The sequence below is a fragment of the Podarcis vaucheri genome (genome assembly GCF_965113315.1).
Source record: "Podarcis vaucheri genome assembly, chromosome: 5".
In the NCBI taxonomy this organism is placed as follows: domain Eukaryota; kingdom Metazoa; phylum Chordata; class Lepidosauria; order Squamata; family Lacertidae; genus Podarcis; species Podarcis vaucheri.
This window is the reverse complement of record NC_138763.1, coordinates 44,965,770-44,981,555: the sequence shown is the minus strand read 5'-3', so window position 1 is coordinate 44,981,555 and position 15,786 is coordinate 44,965,770. Positions and strand designations below refer to the sequence as shown.

The 15,786-nt window shown below is 44.6% G+C and overlaps 1 protein-coding gene across 5 annotated transcripts in view; it reads right to left on the bottom strand.

Moving 5' to 3' along the window:
- The window catches only part of KCNIP2 (potassium voltage-gated channel interacting protein 2), a 106,507-nt gene that overhangs the window by 18,033 nt on the left and 72,688 nt on the right, over positions 1-15,786 (bottom strand). For 2 of the 5 annotated variants that reach the window (XM_082223467.1, XM_082223464.1), the window contains exon 1: positions 10,881-11,269. The exons of the other annotated variants lie outside the window; for them this stretch is intronic. In XM_082223467.1, coding sequence (XP_082079593.1) covers positions 10,881-10,983 — 103 coding nt within the window. In that variant the 5' untranslated portion in view covers positions 10,984-11,269. Of the gene's footprint in view, positions 1-10,880; positions 11,270-15,786 lie in introns of those variants that run through there. 5 annotated transcript variants of the gene reach the window in all.

Here is a 15,786-nt window from a genome sequence, read left to right as displayed (position 1 = left end):
ACCCTCCTGTTCCAAAATCTCCCAATATTTTGGCCATTTGGCCTCCATATTGAGTTTTTTCTGAGCCTTCACCTCCATCGGTTATAGCCACCTTGGGGTTTTATTTTCAAGTAAGTCTTTATATCTTGTCCAGACATTAAAAAATGCTCTTCTGACAATATGGTTTTTAAATGCTTTATGTGCTTTGACCTTGTCATACCATAAATATGCATGCCACCCAAAAACGTTATTAAAACCTTCTAGATCCAAAATGTCTGTGTTCTCAAGAAGCAGCCATTCTTTCAGCCAGCAAAATGCCGCTGATTCATAATAAAGTTTAAGGTCTGGCAGGGCAAATCCACCTCTATCCTTTGCATCAGTTAATATTTTAAATTTTATTCTGGACTTCTTGCCCTGCCAGACAAATCTAGAAATGTCTCTCTGCCACTTCTTGAAACAGTCCATTTTGTCCAAAATTTGCAATGATTGAAACAAAAATAACATTCTTGGCAATACATTCATCTTTATAGCAGCAATTCGACCTAACAAGGAAAGCTTCAAGTTTGACCATATCTCTAAGTCCTTTTTCACTTCTGACCAACATTTCTCATAACTGTCTTTAAATAGGTTTAAGTTCTTAGCGGTCATATTAACCCCCAGGTATTTTACTTTCTTAACCAGTGTTAAACCTGTCTCCTTCTGAAACCTCTCTTTCTCAATCGGTGTTAAATTTTTCTCAAGCACCTTAGTTTTTAACTTGTTCAACTTAAATCCTGCAACATGACCAAATTCCTGAATCAATTCTAATACTCTTTTAGTACTAGATTCTGGCTCCTGTAGCATCAATATTAAATCATCTGCAAAAGCTTTCAATTTGTACTGTTTGGCTCCGACCTGTATACCTTTAATCAAACGGTCCCTTCTGATCATGTTTAGCAAAACCTCCAGGACCGAAATAAAAAGCAGTGGGGAAATTGGACAGCCTTGTCGTGTCCCTTTCTCTATCTTAAATTCCTCTGTCACCACATTGTTAACTATTAGTTTAGCCTTTTGTTCTGAATAAATTGCACTTATACCATTTTCAAACCCTTGACCAACCCCCATCCCCTGAAGATTTTTCTTCATGAAACTCCAAGAAATATTGTCAAAGGCTTTCTCCGCATCTACAAAAATTAAAACAGCTTTAGTATTAATATTCACTTGCAGCTTCTCTAAAATGTTAATTATATTTCTCGTGTTGTCAGACAAGTGTCTGCCCGGGAGAAAGCCAGCTTGGTCTTTATGTATCTCCTCAACTAAAACTTTTTTCAGTCTTTTAGCCAATATATCTGCAAAAATTTTGTAATCCACATTAAGCAGGGATATGGGGCGGTAATTCTTAAGTTGCGTCTTTTCAGACTCATTTTTCGGTATTAGTGTAATATAAGCTTCCTTCCATGACTCTGGTGCTTTTTTCCCCCTCCAAAATTTCATTGCAAACCTCCTTTAGTGGTTGAATTATCCAATCCTTCAAAGATCTATAATATTTTGAGGTTAAGCCATCTGGCCCTGGAGATTCGCCCAACTGCATATTCTGAATGGCACCTTCCACCTCCTGTTCTGTTATTTTGTAGTTCAACATTAACTTATTTTCTTGAGAGATTTTTTGAAGTCCATTTGTTTTTAAGAATTGGTCTAAAGTTATGGACCACAGGTATGAAGTTTACGGCATGCAATGCCTTAAGAGAGAATATTATGAAAATGATATACAGGTGGTACATGACCCCAGTCAAGCTTGCAAAAAATTATCATTTGCCCAATAATAAATGTTGGAAATGCAAAGAAACTGAAGGTACATTCTTTCACCTTTGGTGGACGTGCCCAAGGATTAAGGCTTTCTGGGAGATGATCTATAATGAAATGAAAAAGGTATTTAAATATACCTTCCTGAAGAAACCAGATGCCTTTCTCCTGGCCATGGTCGGCCAATTGGTGTTAAAGAAGGATAGAACTTACTTTATGTATGCCACAGCAGCAGCAAGAATACTCATTGCAAAGTATTGGAAGACACAAGATCTACCCACTCTGGAAGAATGGCAGATGAAGGTGATGGACTATATGGAACTGGCAGAAATGACTGGCAGAATCCGAGACCAGGGAGAAGAGTCGGTGGAAGAAGACTGGAAAAAGTTTAAAGACTATTTACAGAAATATTGTAAAATTAATGAATGTTAGAATGATGTTGGATAGAAACTTAGTGGTTTCTAGCTGTAGTGTTATAAGGGAATATGAGAAAATGGACTATTAATAGGTAAAAATCTAATGTTACAATATTTTAAGATTGAAGACTAGGATGAACAAAGAGGGGAGGGATTTGCTGAACTAACAAACTGAATCGGAATACAGAAAAGGGAGGCGTGAGGAGGTTTGGGAAATAAGCAAATGAAAGATAAGTGATTGAAAGACTGAATTGTTTTTAATTATTTTTATTTTGTATTTTTCTTTGTATTTTTCTTTTTTCTTTTTTTCTTTTTTAATATTTTGAAAATCTTAATAAATATCTTTTTTTAAAAAATAAACAATAAATCTCACTATTTACCAACTCTTAAAAAAAAACAACAGAATGAAGTTCAAGACACATACCACTGCTTTAGCATAGGACAGTATGTATCCTATGCGAACTCTTAAAATAAAAATATTGGACTAGGAAAACTCACATTCTGAGTTATTGCAAGAAAATGTCGTCCCCCCCATGAAACCAGCAGCTGTGGCAGTAACGATGATCACCAGCTTTTTAAAAGGATCGCAGTCAGGACAGAATGTAACTCTTAACCCGTACTACAAGACACAGGATCAAACAAAGGAAACTCCTACCCCCAATATTCAAGATTGGTTACCAACAGATGGGGACAAAGAAAAGTGGATGACTTTCTCCATCACATCCAGGAGCATCTGGCTGGACACTGCTGGAGGGAGCACGCAGGACTAGTTGAACCGTAAGCCTAATCCACTGAATAATTATTCTGATCTTATCTCTGCAGCCATAAGAAACAAGCACTTGGGCTTGTAATGAAAGCATGGATTCTTAAGAGGCTGGATTGTGGGCCCCACAACAATCTCAACTTGTGCATGGCTCAGTCAAAGACCTGCTGAGTCTATTAATTAAGACAATCCTAGTTGTTCTTAGGTTACAGTAGCACCCCCATGCTCAGCCCCTGCAAAAAATAAGAGAAAATGTTCCTGCCTATGGCCCCCCAAAGGCATAGGTAGCGAAGCTGGACAATGAAAGAGAAGAAGACAGAAAACTTGGCTTCAGTGCAGTTTTGGATGGGAAGAGAAAAAGGTGGTGCAGCTCTTTCTTCATTGCTCCACCAATGGTACAGTAAGCCTGCTTTTCAGCCAGAGCTCACAGGAGAAACAGAAAGTGGGGCTGTTCATATGGATTATAGCCAAGGGCTCAATCCCAGCATTAACAATCTGTTATTATCAGGCCCCATCCAAGAGAAGCCATTTTTAACTTAGGGTTGGGATGTGGGAAATTCCTACAGATCTTTTATTTGCACTCTTCCACAATTAAAGATCAAAGAGATCCAACATATTTCAGTCTATAATGCACAAAGCCTTGTATCCATTAACACAGCTTTCATTAGGATAAGGTCAGTGTTTCTGTGCAATCAGCTTCCACTCACAGCCACCTTGCTGAGTACTCAGCAGTTCTCGTGAGCCAAGACTGAGCCCTAGCACTGAGCCAAACCTTCCTTTGACAAATTCACCCTGTTCCATCTTTATGCCCGCACAATGCCAAACTGTATTTTAGCCTTTACCCAGTAATACTGCAATGCCAGCAGAGCTTTTTCCTCTGTGTGCATTACATTGCCAGGGGGGCAGGCCAGGCAGAATAGATTTCAAGGCCCCTCCTTAGAGTTGTTTATCTTTAAATGGACTTGCACCAGACAGCTCTTCAAATAGAACTTTCAGATAGAGGACTGTGCTTTCCATACTTCAGATAGAGGACCATGCATATGATCACCTTATGTATGTAAGAGTTTATTAATAGTAAACAGACATTATTTGAGGGGCTTTTTTTAGTTTTGCTCTCGCCATACTTTTAAAGTTTTAGGATTCTTTTTCAGTTTTTCTTTTTAAAAAGTATTTGAATCTTACATTTTGTGGCATTTCATAGTATATAGAGTCTAATAGCAGAAAACAAGGTTTTTAAATATCTGGGGGAGGGGAAATATTCCCTGGGTAGAGCATCATCATGAAATACATAAACACAAACTCCTCTCAGCTGAGCACCACCCTGAAATTCAGTAGGCCTGGACAGATTTTACTTCTCCTTAAACAATCACAACTTGGTTATGGGAGACTAAAGGAGGGTTAACTCCTGCTCTCCAAGGGGACTAGTTTGACAGGAGGAACTGCTGTACCCATGCAGGAGAGGCAGAATAAAAGAATAAAATAACAATCACCAAAAGATTCACAAAATGGGAGGAAATCAAAAACCCACAGTAGGACAACACTTTAATTAGAACCAATCATGATGCCACAAAATAATTTGCAAGTTTTTGATCTCTCCAGAACAGTTTCTCAGAATGCTAAACAAAAGAAAACAAGGTTGGAGCGAGGGGGGAGCTGTAGAATGAAACAGTCTTAAGATGGGCTCTGCTCTGTTGGGAACAAAAGGAGTAACGGTCTTACTAGAGTTTGCTATTTTGAAAAAAGAGCTACGTGTTCTACAGGTGTGGGGAACATTTGGGCCTTCCTGGTGTTGCTGAACCACAACTCCCACCACCCTGGCCGTTGACCATGCTTGTTGGGGCAGATGGGAATCGTAGTCCAGTAACAACTTGAGGGCCAAAAGTTGTCCACACCTGTTGTGCAGTGAGCACAGAATTACAAAATGTTAAATCTGTGTATGTGTGTATTTTCACGTTTCCCTCATTTTGTGAGTGTGTGTGATTTTGTGTGTGTGTGTATACAGTAGTACCTCGGTTTATGAACTTAATCCGTTCTGGAAGTCTGTTCTTAAACCAAAGCTGTTCTTAAACTGAGGTGCGCTTTCCCTAATGAAGCCTCCCGCTGCCGGTGCCCTTCCACCGTTTGGCTTCTGTTCGTAGACCGAGGTAAAGTTCGGTAACCGGAACACTACTTCCGGTTTTGCGGAGTTCGTATACCAAATAGTTCGTAAACAGGGTTGTTCTTAAAGTGAGGTACCACTGTATACACACACACACACACATTCACAAAATGAGGTAGACATGAGGATAGGAGAGTTGCTAATCATTAATTACACTGTGAATAATAATCCATAGGCTGCCCTGGCACTCACGTTAGAGAGGCTTGTTTGGGATCAGGTGCCTCTGAATTGAATGACTTTCCAAGGGGGGACAGCAAATCGAAAAGAAGCTGCTTTCGCCATCCTGCACCATCTCGGGATTCATCGTCTCCCACCTACCTTGTCCTGCCCTTTTCTTATGCTGGGCAATGGCCAGAAAAAAGCCAGTCTGGTGCTTGGCATAGACACAGGGATGATCAGCATGGACTGCAGTGGGGCTGACTGCAGGGCCGCATCCATTACTATCTGCAAACCATTAGGGGATTTTGTTTCACCAGCTGGCATGATGCAGCAGTGCCTGGCCTGGGAGCACTTTTGTGGTCAGAAATAACACACGGAGGGAGGGGGAGGCAGGGGCCGGAGGATCAGCTCGGAAACAGGGATGGATCCTCACTCATGCCCTCGAGCAATGTACTTGCTGCGTGGGAAGATGGAGACCAGGGCAGAGCCATATAGGCCAAAGAGAACAGGTAGGTTCTCATTTCTGCTTCAAGGATGACAAAAATTTGTGGGAGGGAAATGGCACATAAGAATTCCTCTCACAAGTTCCCAGCATTGTATCAGTCTTGAGCAGGGCACTCTAGGGAACGTGTCTTGAGTTACAGGATTTCCCACAGACCTAGTAGCGATGGCAGGCTACTAGATCAGCTGACTGGCAGAACTTCAGGAGTCATCTTTTACCTTGGCAGGTGGGTGTGACATGGCCAGAATGGCCTGAGGGCCCAATGACGTGAGGCCTGGCAGGCCTAATTAAGCCTATGGAAGTTCCCCTCTCCCACTGCTCTAAAATAAAACTGCAAATATCATAGTGCTGTTACACAAATCTACGGTGTGACTGTGTTTGGAATATTGTGTACAGTCCTGGTCACCTCACCTCAAAAAGTATACTGTAGAGTTGGAAAAAAGATTCAGAAAAGGGCAACCAATCTGATCACGGGGATGAAATAACTCCACTATGAGGAAAGGTTGCAGAATTTCAGGCTTCTTAGCTTAAAGAAAAGGTGAATGAGAGGTTTATAAAATTATGTGTGGCATGGAGAAAGTGAATAGAGAGCAGTTTTTCTCATTGACATCCCATGAAGCTGAATGTCGAAAGATTCAGAACAGATAAAGAGAAAGTACTTCTTCAGAAGGTTGACAGTTGAACTACGGAACTTGCTCCCACAGGAGGCAGCGATGGGCACCAATGTGGACAGCTTTAAAAGAGGATTAGATGAATTCATGGAGAATAACACTATCTGTGACTACTAGCTATGATGGCTATGCTCTGCCTCTGTGATCAGAGGCATTAGGTTTCTGAATGCCAGTTGCTGGAAACAGCAGGAGGGGAGAGTGCTCTTGAATTCAGGTCATGCTTGCAAGTTTCCCATATGTATCTGGCTAGCTATTGGGAGAACAAGAAGCTGGACTAGAGAGGTCACTGGCTTGGTTAAGCAGACTCTTCTTACATTCTTACACCATTTACAAAGTAGTTGTGGAAGAAATGAAAAGCAGGGCTCACTCCCATCAGCTCTGCTGAAAGACCAGCTCCATCTGGCACATCCTGTCCCTGAACTATTTAACTTTAGGAATTGGTACCTGAGTTTGCTTTTCCCTCTTCACTACCTGTCCATTTCCCCGTGTGTGTGTGCCATGCCTTTTATATTGTAAGCTTGTGGGCAGGGGCTATCTTATTTGTATGTAAACCACTCTGGGAGCCTTTTGGGGGTACAAATGCACTAAATAGATAGATAAATAATCGTGGAGGACTAGGGACCTCTAGCCACATGCCTGCTCCTGTGCTCCTGCAAAGGTGCTGCAAATGACTCTTCATGCAGTTCTCAAGTCATTATTGTGCCCTACAAGACCAAATTATGGAGAACCACAGAGCAACCAATGACAACATTTTGCTGGACAAAGCAAAACAGGACATGTCGTGGTACTCTATTCTTTAGTGGATGTACCTATATAGGCATAATATTCTGATTAGATACCATAATTGCAAATCAGAGGCATCAAATTTGATTAGGCCCTACACTTCATGCACAAGGAAAATAAAGAAGCATTATAGAGAGACACTGTACAGGATCACAGGAAGGTGCCTTCTACTGAGTCATACCATTGGTCCATCTAACTCAGGGTTGTTTTGACTAAATGGCAGAAGCTCTCTGAGGTTTCAGGAAGGGGACATTCCCAGCCCTACCAGGAGTTGTAGACTGACCCTGGGACCTTCTGGATCCAAGGCAGATGCTCTAACACTGAATGCACTTCCTTTATGCATGTAGGCAACTGGCATGGCTGCTAGAAGAGGCACAGAATGCACCCACCACAGAAACCAAGTGGGCTGTCAGAGGGTTAGGGAAGCCCCCTGCTCCACAGCCAGCAGAGAAATACAACAGGCTGCTGCAAGAAGGATGGAATTCTGCATCGCACCTCTACAAACCCCAGCAGGCCGTTAAATTCCCCCCCCCCCAGGCTAGTGTGGGTTTATTGACAAGACTCCCTTTCTCTGTGATCTTGAACTCTGCCATTCTCTGCTATGTGACCCATTTTCCCTTACCCATTTGCCAAGTATCAATGTTACCATGTAGGTCGTGAACAGATTATTGGTTATGTTAATAGCAATGCGTTTCTGGTTTTGTCTCTTTGCTAAGTTTATAGCCAGGGGTGACTGTCTATGCACGGGAAACAAGAGGTCAGACTGCAATAGTGTTGTGAAACAGATAGATGACGAAGTGAAAGGTGCTTTGTAGGGCCATCTATAGAGATGGTGTTTTACTGGCTCTGCAGCCATGCACTGAAGAAGTGCGACCATCAGACAACTGGGGTGACTTGTTAACCTTGGATATGCCACAGTTTTATCTGCCAGACTATGATCTCTCTCCTTGCGTAGACACATATTGAATGTCTGCATCCTCTCAGGCAGAAAATCCATTCTAAAAACCAAACAGCCAAAGAATTAGACTCCACTCCCTGTAGCCCAAACTAAGTCATCTGCAAAGCAACTGGATGCTGCCCTCCAACACATAAATCTCTGGGAAGTCCCAGTCTCAAGCAGCAACAAGTAGAGCAGCCACAGATCTCTGTCCAGAATGTCTGCACAAAGAGATAACGCAGGAGGCACAATGGAGGGGGCAGAGTTAAGCCCAACTCTCAGTGGAGAAAGCAGGCAGGAATGGAAAACCCATGAAAGGCAAAGCACCATAGCTGCAGCAAAGCATGTAATCCACTTCTGTGACACCTAACTTGCCCCTCTCTGCCAAAGGAGTGGGGAAAATGGGACTGGTTTTTTCCAAGGTGAAAGTAGGAACTGAAACAAACTTATTTACACTCGTGGCTACATGGCCAGTGTGAAAAGGACAGACAAAATGGAATGTCCCATGAATGGGGAAGGGTGGGAAAGATCCTTTATGAGCTCCCAGAACCAAGAAATCTCCTCCAAAATATCATACTAAGCAAAGGAGTCCAGCTCTGGGAGCAGCCTGTCACAGGGCAGGAGTAGGCAAGTGACACAAGGGTCAAACTATGCACAGAGCATTCTTGCCCAAGCAGAATCTACGGTGGCTTGCTTGCTTTTCTTATTTCCCTGTCTCTGCTTCTTGGAACTGTGTTGGTTTTCAGGGCTAATGCCCAGAGTCCTACAGGCAAGCAACCTCAGGCAACTTGTTCAACACTCAGGGCTTAGCCACACTTCCTCTCATTTTGCCACTTTCCCCTGGGGAAAACTCTGCTTTTTCAATTTGAGCAAACAGCAATTTGGGTTTCCCTGATTGCCATTTGTTCCAATCTATCACTAAAGAATGGCTTTTCACTTGCAGAGGAGCGGGGCAAGGGGAAAACCACTCAGACCTGTCCTTCCATGCATGGCACAAGCAGAAGTGCGGATGAGCCCAGAGTGGAGAAAGAGCATGTGAGCCATCTAATCACCTGGTCAAACTATTACCCTTATATGGTGTCATCACATATTATTTTCATTCTACAATGTTAGAGGAATATTGGAAGCTGCCTTATACCATGTGAGATCACTGGTCCATCTAGCTCAGTACTAGATGGTGGGGATTGAACCTGGAAACCTTTGCATGCAAAGCACATGCGCTTCACTGAGTTACAGCCCTTCCTCTTCTATTTTTTTTAAAAATAAATTTATTTCATTTTCAGATTTTGAAATTTACAATCAATCGTCAAGCAATCAAAATGAAAAGAGACTTCCACAAATTCCCATGGACTTCCCTCCTCCCCTTTGTGGGTCCTTATGTTAACATTTTTCCTCCTGCATCTTCCTCTTCTAAGTGCTGCAGTGAGGGACAATGGGTTCCTCCAGACAAGCACTATTTTCAGGGAGGGACTCAAGGGCATACTGGAAATATAGGTTTGTGCTGTTGAAGTGGATTAAAGTGATCTGTTGCCCCAGACTTTTTGCAGCTAAGAAAGTGACTAGGAAGTGCACTTAAAAGGATGGGATGAGCAAGCGATTAGTAAGAAGATCATTTCCTATTAATCAGAATGAATGTTCATTGCCACATGACCTCCCCTTGCAAACAAATCAGAATGAATGCTTAATAAACCCTGGTCATAATCTAAGCTCCAGGTAAGATCTGTGCAAGCAAATTAGCATGAGTGCTTAATAAACAGGTCGCCTAGAGAAGCCCAGTCTCAAGGAAGTCTAGCATAGGAAGAGAGGGGCTGACACCTTGAAGCAGAAGGGCATTTGCAGAGTCCACCACATCAAAGCACTGTACAGAAACAGAGATACAGGGCTCATCAATACTTTCACACTTCCGACTAGAATAAGCACACAGTGCCTGTCTCTAGTCATCCAATACTACTGCTTCACATGTGTTTATTGCCAACAGAAAGCAAGCTGCTACCTCTATCAACATCATAATAACCCATATACACAGTGCCCCCTCCACCTTCCAATGCCATCCGTCACACATCTCCTGCTCAGGTTCACCATGCTTGTTTACCAGTCCACACTCCAAGCATGCACCCCTAAAATGTTTTTTGCATGCAAGGTGAACACATGTATTAGTGGCACCAAGTTGGTGCCACACTCGTGCCCACTTGCTACAGATCTAGATGGGGTTCAGAAAGTTCCATGGTTTCCTGCCTCTTTAAGAAGTCATCACCCTGGCAGGGGACACTGTGTCCAACACAGGCTTGTGGCTTAGATGACCTGCCTGCTTCAAAATTCTACTTCCCCCAAGGCTCACCCATTTGGTGTAGAGCTTCTCTCTTACTTTGCACAAAGTACAAGTTTATTTTAGTTTCCAGTTCTCACCTTAAGGATAGGCATTGCTGCTTATCCTCTGTATTTAGCATAGTCTTCAACTGCACGCACTCCAAAAGGTGTACGACCCTTTCCACACTCTCATTGCCCCTTAGAGACCATCCAAGTATTATTATTTTTTTATTTTCGAAGGGATAATCAAGCCTTCTGGGTTGCAGCAGAGGCTCCCTCTCCACTGTTGAACTAAACTTAACTACCCATTGCCCTGTCAAAAGTGATAGATTTGGCTAATCAAGGCTCACCCTACAACCAGCCAGAGGAGTACAGATTAAGCAGAGCCAGTTCCCCAGGACCACCCCTTTCCCTGTGCATTACCTTCCAAGGAGACCGGCTCAAAGAGTCCAAACTGCTCCAGCACCTTGACGAAGAGGACCAGAACCACCAACACGGCAATCATCTCCAGGCCTTCCAGGTTCATGGTGAAGGGGACTCATGGCATCAAGGCCCTCAAGCCCACCCGTGCCTGCTCTCCCAGCTCCTCACTCACCCCAGTTCAGCCAGGGTCACCCACATGCCCGTGGGTCCTTGTATTCCCTTTGAAACGGTACTGCTGCTTTCAACCCTGCTGCTGAAGATCAGCCTCCATCAGGAACAGCACCGGGGGCACCTCTGACCCTCTCCCAAGGGGCACAGTGATTGCTGTGCCTGCTAAGGGGAGAAAAGGGTCACACAGTGCAGGGCAGGGAGTTTGCGAAGTCTGAGGCAGTGGAGTCTGAGCTGCGCTTGCCTGGCTCACAGAGATGAAAGTGAGAGGGAGAGAGGGACCGTGGCAGCAGCGCCAAGAGAGAAATGCAAGGGGGGGGGGGAGAGGAATGTGTGCAGAAGGAGCCCTGCCCTGCCCTCCCATCCCAATGACACCAACACAATCGATTTGCTTAATGCAGCTGCTAAGGAGATGGGAGAGTTAAGAGGATCTTGGCTTGTGCCCAGGAAAGCTCAGTGCAGATGGGAGGGGGCATTAAACAGGGAGAGACCCTCATGTGACGCCTCAACATGTCCAGTCCCAGCACTGCTGCGGGAGGACACCTGTATCTCTCTAGGCACTGCCCTTGCCCATCTCTTGCTGCAGAGGAAACAATGGAGCTTAAAATGTGCAGAGGACAACATACTCTGGAAAACTTCAACCCAGCCTGAGAGTCCACCCCAGAACACCCAGCTGAGCAAGGCTAGCCCATATGGTGACTACCAATTTCTTAATGTTCTTCCCATCATCCTACATGGTTCTCCTTTCTATTTTTTTTACAATGGTTCTCCTTGATAATTCCACCATCGCAAAGTGCATCCTAGCTGCCTCTGCTTGGACGGGGGGTGTGTGTGTGTGTGTGTGTGTGTGTGTGTGTTGGTGGTTAAGAAGTATCATGCTGGACAAAAGGGTAAGGATTGCATAGTATCATAAGACCAAGGGGGGGAGGGTAATGATAAACTAGCTCACTGGACAGAGAAGGAACCCCCAATGCCTGACTTTAGAAGGAATCCCTATCTAAGGCAGCATCCAAGTCTTCAGAATTTCTTCCCCAATAATGCCCCACAGACGCCAAGGGGAGAACTGGCCTGGGGGTGGAATTCTAGTGCCAGAGGAGAAAGCAGCCTGCTTTGCAGCTGGCAGCAGTCAGGTATATTTACTGATGTTGTTTCAGCCGCTACCTGTAAATTGATAACCAGGGCTCAAAGCAGACACTAGAAATACACTACGCACACCAATATTCAGAAAGCTATTGATTGCCTGGCATGGGGAGGGGAAGGGTTTGTCAAAGGATATAAAAGTAGCAGCATGGCAATAAAAATAGCCTGCCAACACCTGACAGGTCCCCTACTTGTTCACCTTCTAGATACTTCTATTTATTTTTTCTACTGTCTGACTTGTTGTTTTTTAAATCCACCGTCAGCAAAAATGGCACTAACAAAGATGTTGCCAAAGGTATGCAAGTTTTTCCCCCAGCCATCAACCTGATGGGCATCTAAAACACCTGACTAGCTTTCAAATCCATTCCTATCCCTGCCTAAGGAGGGAGAAGAGTGGAGAGTGGGAGCATCCAATATCCCACATACAAGTTCTACCACTTCTGGGTGTTTCCCAGACTGTGCCCCAAACTCCTTCAGCCCCAGCTTTTAGATACCTCCATTGTGCTGTTGGTGTTGTCCCTTAGCCCTTCTCACCCACCTGGTCTATATTTTTGTCACCACACATACCTAGAAGTGCCCGGATCTTAACAGCTTAGGAAGCAGCAGCATTGGCAGTTTCTGACTGGCTAATCCTTTCACTTGTAGAACTGGATGTGCCTGAACCAGAGTCAAGAAAAATGCCAGGGCCTGGTGCCAGGATTCAGGGGGGGGCTGCCCAGGCTCTGCATATTACTCATACCAGCAGAGCCCAGGGGAGGCTGCCAGCCTGGCATTGGCGCCTGCTCTTCAGATAGACGAAACCTGAAACAAGAGCCCCAACTGTGGCCTGCTGGAAGAGGGCAAGGGTTGCCCAGGCCAATGATTCTCCCATTGCAAGAGTTAATTCCTTAATCCCCACAAACCATTGGTTATTATCACTCATCAGAGACAACTCTGCACCCCAGTCCAGCCAGCCACTCTTATTACAGAGCAGAAGAGAAGAGTGCACTTATACCAATGGGATAGTGAATAGAGATGTCAGTGTATGTGTCATCCTCATCCCTCTAGTCACTTTGCATCTCTTTCCAAATGTTGAGTCCAAAGGAGAAGAGGAACTGGGTACAGATCCCTGGTGGATCTGGAGGTTCCTCCTACTCTCCCTCACCCCGCCAAACACCATCAGGTCAGGAGATTTTGCTCTGCAACTCTGCAGGGCTGGATTACGCTAGCCTCGCTCTCTCATTCTGATGCATTCATTCCGTCCGAGAAATCCCTCCTGCCAGGCATAAGCTTTCGTGGACTAGCGTCCACTTCTTTAGATGCACAAAAGTGTTACCCTAAATTGGCAGTACATACACACAGTTGTGGAGAGGAAAGAATATGAGCTGTGAAGTCAGAGGGAGGTGGGGAAATAAGAGAGCGCAGACTGTAACTTGTACGTTAAGGCTGAGTTAAATGTATGTACAATCATTAGTAACCATTCACAAAGCAGTGTTCATGATGATGCACAGCATCTGTCCTTACAAAAGGGGTAAAATGTGCAAACTCATTTAGCAGAGATTCCCTATTGAAAGACACAAAGGAATGTGTGGGGGAGATCCCGGAGCTTGAGCAGCTACACAGCTAAACGCAGAGAGTAGGCCTTTTTGCAGGGAAGCCGAGTGCTTTGTTGTTGTTGTTTAGTCGTTTAGTCGTGTCTGACTCTTCGTGACCCCCTGGACCAGAGCACGCCAGGCAGAGTGCTAACAGGTGCCAAAAGCCAGAGATACTGTTATCTCAATGCAGCCTCAGGACACAACAAAATCCCACCTCCTCCTTAATGTTCATGTATGTGGGAGGGGTTGGGGAATCTTTGTATGATCCTTGTGACAGTAGGGCTGGCACCCAGGTCAAATACTGTATGTAGTGAATTACAACACTAAAAACTACCTCTTGCTATTAGATCAGGATTTATAATTATGTATGTGCATTGCCAACTGTATATCTACAGCTCCTGCCAACCTAGCAGTTCAAAAGCACTCCAGTGCAAGTAGATAATAATAATAATAATAATAATAATAATAATAATAATAATAATAATAATAATAATAATAATTTTATTTATATCCCGCCCTCCCCAGCCGAAGCCGGGCTCAGGGCGGCTAACAACAATCAAATAATCAGTCAAATAATCACACAATCTAAAAATATTTCATTATAAAAATTAATTAAATCAAATTGATGGCAACCAATTAAGCAAAATTCTGTGCAGGTTGCCAGAGGAGGGAGTCAGGCTGCGCCCTGACCAAAGGCCTGGCGGAACAACTCTGTCTTGCAGGCCCTGCGGAAAGATGTCAGGTCCCGCAGGGCCCTAGTCTCTTGTGACAGAGCATTCCACCAGTTTGGAGCCGCAGCCGAGAAGGCCCTGGCTCTAGTTGAGGCCAGCCTAACCTCTCTGAGGCCTGGGACCTTGAGGATGTTATTATTTGCAGACCGTAGGTTTCTCTGTGGGGCATACCAGGAGAGGCGGTCCCGTAGGTACGAGGGTCCTAGGTCGTATAGGGCTTTAAAGGTTAAAACCAGCACCTTAAACCTGATCCTGTACTCCACCGGGAGCCAGTACAGCTGGTATAGTACCGGATGAATGTGCTCTCGCAGCAAAGACCCCATAAGGAGTCTCGCCGCGGCGTTCTGCACCCGCTGGAGTTTCTGGGTCAGTCTCAAGGGCAGCCCCACGTAGAGCGAGTTACAATAATCCAGTCTGGAGGTGACCGTCGCATGGATCACAGTGGCTAGGTCAGGACGAGAGAGATAAGGGGCCAACTGCTTAGCTTGGCGGAGATGAAAAAATGCCGCCTTTGTTATAGCTGTAATCTGCGCCTCCATAGAGAGGGAGGTATCGAAGATTACACCCAAACTCTTAACGGCCGGTGCTGGCACTAATTGCACCCCCGCAAGAGATGGGAGTTGCCCGCTCGATCCCCTATCGTCTCGCCCCAGCCAGAGGACCTCTGTCTTCGAAGGAGGTACCGCTGTGGTGGGAAGGTAAGCAGTTTTTCCATGTGCTCTGGTTTCCATCATGGTGTTCCATTGCTCTAGAAGTGGTTTAGTCATGCTGGCCACATAACCTGGAAAGCTGTCTGTGAACAAACACCAGCTCCCTTGGCCTGAAAGTGAGATGAGCGTTGCAACCCCATAGTCACATTTGACTGGACTTAACCGTCCAGGGGTCCTTTACCTTATACACACACACACACACACACACACACACACACGAAATAGGAGACAGAAGCTCTGGAACCAGTAGCCTTCAGACAGATAATGTGAAGGCAGCATTTATCCCCTTAAATGAAAAGCTATTGCAAAGTCAGCCACAGTCCACTACAGTCCATACACTCTAAAGTATGGGGTGCTGTCATCCTGCACACTGCTTAGTCCAGCAGCAGCTCCTTTACATAGAATAAAAACTCACAGAAGTGGAAAGTGTCTATCAAAAGGCAATCTATTCCAGCAGTGAGACAGAATTACGCATCTACCAGCCAACTCCTTTCAAACTAAGCCAAGGTCAATTTGGCACAAAGAGAGGCTGATCTGTTCTCAACCTTGCTGTGCATCTTAAATCCATGCAAACGGAGGATTG